Below are 9,065 nucleotides of genomic sequence, written 5' to 3'. Positions count from 1 at the left end.
GAGTTGGTGCCAGAGTTGGTATTTCAAGCGGTGTGGCAGTGGCACTTTGAAAACTTTGTGAGAGATGTCACAAACGAAGCTTTGTGATACATTTTAGGAATGGCATTTGCTAAGAAACGACATGTTGCCAGAATGGAAATTCTGTCGCGAAAGCACCAGCGACAGGTAGGCTAATTATGACATACTGTAATGGAATGTTTCGGGTGTATTGGAATGTTTCAAATAATTCTGTGTGGATACAATTGCATCGCACATTGGTGTGCGCAGGTTTTGCAGTGGGTTCGTGTGTTTTAGACACATATTTCAAAGGGTTTAGTCTTAAAACATGTTATATCCGCTGTATAACCACTGTCTCTAGCTTGACGTTACTAATTTAATTGACAATTTCCTAAATTAAAAATGGAACGCTTAAAAGAGGTAGGCTATGCTTTGTTTTGATAACTAAATTATGCATACAACATAAGTGTGTTTGTGAATCTAATGGCCAGAGAGCCTTGCTCAGCTGAGTGAGAGTTTCTATTTGAACTGCAGATGGAGGATGATTCTATATATAACATGAGTCATGCAAGAGGACTACCTGGTCTCCCACCTCAGCCCCAGGCCTCTAGTGAAGAACCATCAGAGCTTTACCAAGTAAGACCTTTATGTAAAGAAGCCAGTCCCTAAAGTGCTATTGATTGGTGGGAAATTATTATTAGTGTGTTCCTTTGTGGGCATACCTACTAGGACAATTCCATGTCATTCCTGCAAGTTAACTCATTACTATTAAATTGTTCCAGATTGTTCTCAGGCACAGCCATCACCCACCCATCCTCCAGAACACCTCTTGGACTCTGGCTGTCCCTTATAAGGAACAACGGCACCATCGCACCCCCAGTGAGTCCATTGGGAACAACTACAGCCCCCAGGCTCGTCACCTGAAGATCAGAAACCTACAGAGGAGACCTGGAACCGTCAAAGACTCACTTGGGGATGTACCTGCACCTTGTATCCTTTTGACATTTTCATATGTGAATAATTCTTATTCTGATTCATCCCACTGTTGCTACTTTACTGACCACCTGATCGGTGCTGAATTGAGTGGCATCAAAACAATAATATCCAAAACAAGATAGAACATTTTATCTTAATTCTCATTTTAGCATCTAGCCCAGCTGAGAAGAGGAAGAGACTCACCCCCAGGGGATGGTAAGATACCTATCAAATACATCAACATTAAGTGTTGACCACTGAAATCTGGACAAAGGGGTGTCATTGAAGTGGTCTTTTGTAATGCTTTGTCATCTCAATCCCAGGGATTCAGCTCCTGACACCTCGAACTCACCTGGACTTAAGTTCTGCCCCAGAGAGCCTCTGCCCCCCATCAGCCGACCCCTGACTCCCAAACAGCAGCTGGACATCATGCGGCGCCAAGAGGAACAGATGTGGCCTTTTGAGACAGAACCTACAGAAAGAGACCTGGAGGTAAGCATCCAGAATAGAATGGATAAGGAAATAGAATAGATAGAGAAATATAATGGAATATGGAAGGAAATAGAATAGAGAAGGAAATATTATATAGAATTAAATAGAATGTAACCGAATAGAGGAGAATAGAATAGTGGGAATAGAATAGAGCAGGCAATTAGAATAGTATAGCCTCCAGTCCATTCAACCAATTTAGTCAGTCAATTGTTCCATTGCTTTCACTCTTTTGGCAGCTTGTTCATTTTGGATGTATACTTGATGTGAAGTGTTTTGCTGATTTCTACAGAGGTACGTGTACTACATTAGTAACGGCGTCCACAGCCCAATGCTGGCCCACCAGCCCCCCCAGCAGATCAAGAACATAATGAAGCTCCTGCCCCCTGGCATTCAGGACAGCAGCAGGAACATGGAGATACTGAAGGGGAATCTGCTAGATGAGGTCAACAAAGACTACGGCTTCAGTCTCAAGAAGAGCATAGGTGAGCAATACTCCCAGTAGCAGGAGAATTTGTTACATGACTGCAATGTTTGTTACATGTACCGCAATACTACTTTCATTTATTAATACACTATTTGTAATGAGTGTACTAATAATGTAGATAGTCATTTTAATTTTACTGTCCAGCAACAACTGAAAAGAATATAGCCTACACATATTTGCAAACATTCCTATCAAAGCAATGTGGTTGTCTATCAAATCACCCTTCCCCCACTGAAAGTTCCCTTGCCTCCATGTTTTCTGTCTCCCCTCTTGGATCCAACCAGTTGATTACATCCTGAGGGACCCGTCGGAGAGGCAGCGTCTTTTCATCTCCAGCATCCCCAGGCCCTTCCCCAGGAGGGTGATCCGAGGGCCCGTCCCCTGGGCCTGCAATTACAGCCAGGCCTACACCTGGCAGAGCCAGCACCTCTTCACTCTCAACCCCATGATGTTGCACCTGCAGGACCTCTGGGTGAACAGGTAGCCTAGTAGCCTGAGCAAAGACGGACTTCAAATGAGCATCAACTGCAACCGTTTCCATTTTGTGTCAGGGTTTGTAGTTCCAGTAAACTAGGTAACAAAATGGTTTGCGTAGGTTTACATTCCCCAAATCACAGATCACATTTGGTAGTAGGTCTATATGTGGCAGAATACACTGTTGCTCTGGCAACCAATATGTTTACCAATCTGTTTAAATAAACTGTTTACAAAAAAAAACATAAGGAAGCAAAACTAAGCTCAGTACCATAAAACAAGCTAAACAACTGTTTAAATGCTCTAAGATCTAATCTCCTCCCTGTGGATCAGAAGATTGAGCTTCAGATACAGTTTCTTTAATGGACTTGCCTGAACCTATGCTTGGTGCTCTTTTGATCTCCTGTATTAACCTGCATTAGTTGATCAAACCAAGTGAATCAGCATCAACCCCTTCTGTTAATAACCATGTCTTAAGTTTCTTTTCTCATCCTTTCAGTTTCTCCTCCTTGAGGTTTGTGAGACTAGGGGACCTTTTCTCTGCCAACTTCCCCCTGCTGCCCACCGAGTTTGAAGACCTGATTCAGAGACAGTGCCAAATCACCAGGGACGACCTGGCTAATAGGTTAGTAACCTGCTGTCTTCAGTCAGTCAGGCAGGCAGTTAATCAAACAATCAGTGAAACAGTCAGTCAGCCAGCCAGAAAGACGGGTAGACAGTCAGTCAAGTCAACCAATTGGACAGACAGTCAGAGCTTGTAAAACAGTCATTCAGCCAGGTAGACAGACAGGCGGGTAGACATACAGGTTGGCAGATGGGCCAAGGTCTGCATGGCTCATCCCGGTATTGTAGTGAGAGTCTCATGTCTTCTCCTTATTCACTGTGTCATACCCCTGTCGTGTCTTTCTTCTCACTTAAGGATTCCATTGCAACCTGCTTTGTTTAGAGCAAGGGACCAGTAAACATGATTTGTGGCTGAAATATGAGCCTTTGAAATTTCACAGAAATGTGTTGATTTTTTTTCTGAGTTTGTGCCTGCTTGGATACCATTGTTCTCTGACAGTTCAGTCTCCCTTGCCAACCACAGTAGAGCCAAAGGAGATCATGTTCTGGTGTGGCGCTGTTGAAATGCCTAAACATTGCACCAGTTGCTAGGTTTCTTCCTTTTTCTGGAGGCGGAAACCACGTCATAGAGTAACATACATACAGGGGACACATATATGTGTCACAACAATACTACACACATACAGGGGACCAGCAAGCAAGCACCTATTGTATCAGACCACTGTATCAGACCACTGTCGGCGGCAGAATGCTGGTGGCAACTTTTCTATCAACCACTGGTAGCAAAATGGTGTCACACCGCTGCCAGCAAGCCTCTATTAAATCACTGGGGGCATATACAGTGAACAAAAATATAAAATCAAAATGTAAAATGTTGGTCCTATGTTTCATAAGCTGAAATAAAAGATCCCTGCCATATTCTATATGCACAGAAAACAAATTTCTCTCAAATGTTGTGCACAAATTTGTTTACATCCCTGTTATTGAGCACTTCTCCTTTGCCAAGATAATCCAGCCACCTGACAGGTGTGGCATATCAAAAAGCTGATGAAACAGCACGGTCATTACATAGGTGCACCTTGTGCTGGGGACAATAAAAGGCTACTGTAAAATGTGCAGTTTTGTCACACTACACAATGCCACGGATATTTCAAGTTTTGAGGGATCGTGCAATTGGCATGCTGACTGCAGGAATGTCCACCAGAGCTGTTGCCAGGGAATTTAATGTTAATCTCTCTACCATAAATCGCCTCCAATGTCATTTAAGAGAATTTGGCAGTACGTCCAACCGGCATCACAATCGCAGACCATTTGTAACCACACCAGACCAGGACCTCCACATCCGGCTTCTGAGACCACAACCGAAAAAATCACACAAACTGTCAGAAACCGTCTCAGGGAAGCTCACCTACGTACTCGTTGTCCTCACCAGGGTCTTGACCTGACAGCAGTTCGGCATCGTAACCCACTTCAGTGGGAAGATGCTCACCTTTGATGGCCACTGGTATTCTGGAGAAGTGCGCTCTTCACAGATGAATCCGGTTTCAACTGTTTCGGGCAGATGGCAGATAGCGTGTATGACGTTGTGTGCGCGAGTGGTTTGCTCATGTCAACGTTGTGAACAGAGTGCCACATGGTGGCGGTGGGGTTATGGTATGGGCAGGGATAAGCTGTGGACAACGAACACAACTGCATTTTATTGATGGCAATTTGAATGCACAGAGATACCTTGATAAGATCCTGAGGCCCATTGTCGTGCCATTCATCTGCCGGTATCACCTCATGTTTCAACATGATTATGCATGGCCCCATGTCCCAAGAATTTGTACACAATTCCTGGAAGCTGAAAATGACTCAGTTCTTCCATGGCCTGCATACTCACCAGACATGTCACCCATGGAGCATGTTTGGGATGCTCTGGATTGACGCATAGGACAGCGTCTTCCAGTTTCAAATATCCAGCAACTTCGCACAGCCATTGAAGAGGAGTGGGACAACATTCCACAGGCCACAATCAACAGCCTGATCAACCCAATGCAAATGACATGTGTTGCGCTGGATGAGGCAAATGGTGGTCACACCAGATAGTGATTGGTGTTCTGATCTACGCCCCTACCTTTTTTTTAAGGTATCTGTGACCAACAGATCTCTATTCCCAGTCATGTGAAATCCATAGATTGGGGCTTAATACATTTATTTCAATTGACTGATTTCCTTATATGAACTGTAACTCAGTAAAATCTTTGAAATGGTTCTATATTGTGTATATATTGTTCGGTGTACATACAACAATCCCTCATGTGTACTATATGAGACCCCAGTGCCTGTGTCTTGCAGGTGGCTACCACGCTGTGTGTCCCTGTTTGTCACCTACAAGAACCTTTGGCTGCCCCTGGTGCCCCAGAGTGACCACGTGGCCCCAGTCAGTGCTCAGGAGTTCTTCTCCTGTGTGGCCGCCCTCATGTCCCTGCAGCTCCGGAGCCTGATCATTGCCTCCCTGCAGGACCTGCTCCAGTTCTTCACCCTGCACCAGGTCTGTCTAACCATTCAACTCTGTCAGGGTTCAACCACGTTTCAAATATCTATGCAAGGGGTGTCAAACATATGGCCCGGTGTCACACCCTGACCATAGTTTGCTTTGTATGTTTCTATGTTTTGTTTGGTTAGGGTGTGATCTGAGTGGGCATTCTATGTTGTGTGTCTAGTTTGTCTGTTTCTGTGTTTGGCCTGATATGGTTCTCAATCAGAGGCAGGTGTTAGTCATTGTCTCTGATTGGGAACCATATTTAGGTAGCCTGTTTGGTGTTGGGGGTTGTGGGTGATTGTCCTTATTTCTGTCGTGTGTTAGTTTGCACCAGTATTAGGCTGTTTCGGTTTTCGTTTATTGTTTTTTTTGTATTTGATTCGTGTTTACTTCATTTTCATTAATCATGGATCGCAATAGCCACGCCGCATTTTGGTCTGACTCTCTTTCACCTATAGAAAACCGTGACACCCGGCCCGCAAGCCCATTCAATCTGGCCTGTTGTCCCCGGAATTTTTTTCTTGTGGGACGATCTCAATCGACATTCAAATTACTAAAACCAAATCGAAACTGTGTCGAAATAATAATGGACCGACAGTTGAAGTCGGAAGTTTACATACACTTCGGTTGGAGTCATTAAAAGTTGTTTTTCAACCACTCCACACATTTTTTGTTAATAAACTATAGTTTTGGCAAGTTGGTTAGGACATCTACTTTGTGCATGACACAAGTCATTTTTCCAACAATAGTTTACAGACAGATTATTTCACTTATAATTCACTGTATCACAATTCCAGTAGGTCAGAAGTTTACATACACTAAGTTGACTGTGCCTTTAAACGGCTTGGAAAATTCCAGTGGGGCAAAAAATATTTCATCAGCCACCAATTGTGCAAGTTCTCCCACTTAAAAAGATGAGAGGCCTGTAATTTTCATCATAGGTACACTTCAACTATGACAGACAAAATGAGAGAGGAAAAATCCAGAAAATCACATTGTAGGATTTTTAATGAATTTATTTGCAAATTATGGTGGAAAATAAGTATCTGGTCACCTACAAAAGTTTATCTCAATACTTTGTTATATACCCTTTGTTGCCAATGACAGAGGTCAAACGTTTTCTGTAAGTCTTCAATTTTTTCACACACTGTTGCTGGTATTTTGTCCCATTCCTCCATGCAGATCTAGAGCAGTGATGTTTTGGGGCTGTTGCTGGGCAACACGGACTTTCAACTCCCTCCAAAGATTTTCTATGGGATTGAGATCTGGAGACTGGCTGAAATGCTTCTTACGAAGCCACTCCTTTGTTGCCCGGGCGGTGTGTTTGGGATCATTGTTATGCTGAAAGACCCAGCCACATTTCATCTTCAATGTCCTTGCTGATGGAAGGAGGTTTTCACTCAAAATCTACATGGCCCCATTCATTCTTTCCTTTACACGGATCAGTCGTCCTGGTCCCTTTGCAGAAAAACCACCCCCATGCTTCACAGTAGGTATGGTGTTCTTTGGATGCAACACAGCATTCTTTTTCCTCCAAACACGACAAGTTGAGTTTTTACCAAAAAGTGATATTTTGGTTTCATCTGACCATATGACATTCTCCCAATCTTCTTCTGGATCGTCCAAATGCTCTCTAGCAAACTTCAGATGGGCCTGGACATGTAGTGGCTTAAGCAGGGGGACACGTCTGGCACTGCAGGGTTTGAGTCCCTGGCGGCGTAGTGTGTTACTGATGGTAGGCTTTGTTACTTTGGTCCCAGCTCTCTGCAGGTCATTCACTAGGTCCCCCCGTGTGGTTCTGGGATTTTTGCTCACTGTTCTTGTGATCATTTTGACCCCACGGGGTGAGATCTTGCATGGAGCCCCAGATCGAGGGAGATTATCAGTGGTCTTGTATGTCTTCCATTTCCTAATAATTGCTCCCACAGTTGATTTCTTCAAACCAAGCTGCTTACCTATTGCAGATTCAGTCTTCCCGGCCTGGTGCAGGTCTACAATTTTGTTTCTGGTATCCTTTGACAGCTCTTTGGTCTTGGCCATAGTGAAGTTTGGAGTGTGACTGTCTGAGGTTGTGGACAGGTGTCTTTTATACTGATAACAAGTTCAAACAGGTGCCATTAATACAGGTAATGAGTGGAGGACAGAGGAGCCTCTTAAAGAAGAAGTTACAGGTCTGTGAGAGCCAGAAATCTTGCTTGTTTGTAGGTGACCAAATACTTATTTTCCACCATAATTTACAAATAAATTCATAAAAAAATCCTACAATGTGATTTTCTGGATATTTTTTTTCTCATTTTGTCAGTCATAGTTGAAGTGTACCTATGATGAAAATTACAGGCCTCTCTCATCTTTTTAAGTGGTAGAACTTGCACAATTGGTGGCTGACTAAATACTCTTTTGCCCCACTGTATATTATATTATAGCTATACATACAAAGCACCGGGGAGTACTGGCGTTCCGGTTGGAATGGTGGCAGCGACTTTGGGTCGCCACCAATGGAACCGGGGAAGCCGAGCCAGCTTATCGGGCTTTCACGCCCTAGCTGGCTCGAGAGGTTTCCTTGCCCTGGTTGGCTCGGATGGCGTCCATCCCACGTCGGGCCTCAGCCGGATCGTCAGTTCTTGTCACGCTCCTGCCGGTTCGTCTGGCTTTCATGCCCCATACGGCTTGCCCTGCACCCATGTCTCGGCCGGTTCGCCGAGGTGGGACACCGGGTGGCGTCCCAAGGGGAGGGGTACTGTCACGTCTGCTCCCGCTCTTCCCTTCCCCTGGCGCTTAACTGACTTGCCTAGTTAAATAAAGGTTAAAAAAAACACTTGATATAGAAACACATACTGTGCCTATGTATTTCAATTAGTTCATTATAAAGAAGACCAATGTTATTTGTTCTGTTCTCTATGATTTGTTGGACAGGACGGGAATGACTTTGGTGAAGTGTTTGACGAGATGCGCTTCGTGCAGCCTCAGGTGCTGCTGGTCAAGCTGAGAGTGGAGGAGCCTCGCATTGTCTTCCTGCCCAGCCTTCAGGAATGTTGGGAGCTCATCCACCGGGGCTTCATGGAGATCATCAAGAGCGCCCAGAAACTCCCACGGGTATAAAAAAAAAGAACTCTCAGCCTCCTGTCCTTTCAGTTCTTCATGATTAATGTTCAGTTGTTTATCTAATCTGTTCAATCTATTTCTGTAATTAAAACATTTCCAATATTAACAGTTTAAAGTGGCAGTGCCGTCCTGTTTTATGATATTTCCACCCTATGAGGTTGAAATAAAACTCTGAAATTGTGAAAAATATGATAATGCCCTTTTAGTGTAAGAGATTTTGAAAATATATCCTGAAATTACAGCCTGTTTAGATGGGATCACAATCTGATCAGATTATTCTGACCAATGACCATTCATCTTTTATTTGCATATGTATCCTCATACTTTGAAGTGGTAAGCGGGGTAGGCTCAGGGTCTAAATGATCCTAACCGCACAGACCGATAATTTCAATGGCAAAAGGAGGCTCAGGGAAATAAATGACTAAACAAATATTTTGACTTATTTTCATGGAA

The 9,065-nt window shown here is 43.8% G+C and overlaps 1 protein-coding gene across 1 annotated transcript in view; it reads left to right on the top strand.

Moving 5' to 3' along the window:
* Nucleotides 1-399: 399 nt before the first annotated feature.
* The window catches only part of dnah3 (dynein axonemal heavy chain 3), a 50,499-nt gene continuing 41,833 nt past the window's right edge, over nt 400-9,065 (top strand). The window contains exons 1-9 of the mRNA XM_064923921.1: nt 400-417; nt 532-633; nt 780-974; nt 1,336-1,464; nt 1,754-1,946; nt 2,233-2,428; nt 2,922-3,047; nt 5,324-5,519; nt 8,424-8,603. Of these exons, the coding sequence (XP_064779993.1) occupies nt 400-417; nt 532-633; nt 780-974; nt 1,336-1,464; nt 1,754-1,946; nt 2,233-2,428; nt 2,922-3,047; nt 5,324-5,519; nt 8,424-8,603 (1,335 nt within the window). The remainder of the gene's footprint in view (nt 418-531; nt 634-779; nt 975-1,335; nt 1,465-1,753; nt 1,947-2,232; nt 2,429-2,921; nt 3,048-5,323; nt 5,520-8,423; nt 8,604-9,065) is intronic.

The sequence above is a fragment of the Oncorhynchus masou genome, chromosome 18, assembly GCF_036934945.1.
Source record: "Oncorhynchus masou masou isolate Uvic2021 chromosome 18, UVic_Omas_1.1, whole genome shotgun sequence".
NCBI lineage: Eukaryota > Metazoa > Chordata > Actinopteri > Salmoniformes > Salmonidae > Oncorhynchus > Oncorhynchus masou.
Note: the sequence above shows the minus strand (reverse complement) of the source record. Positions and strands in the feature narration are given on the sequence as shown.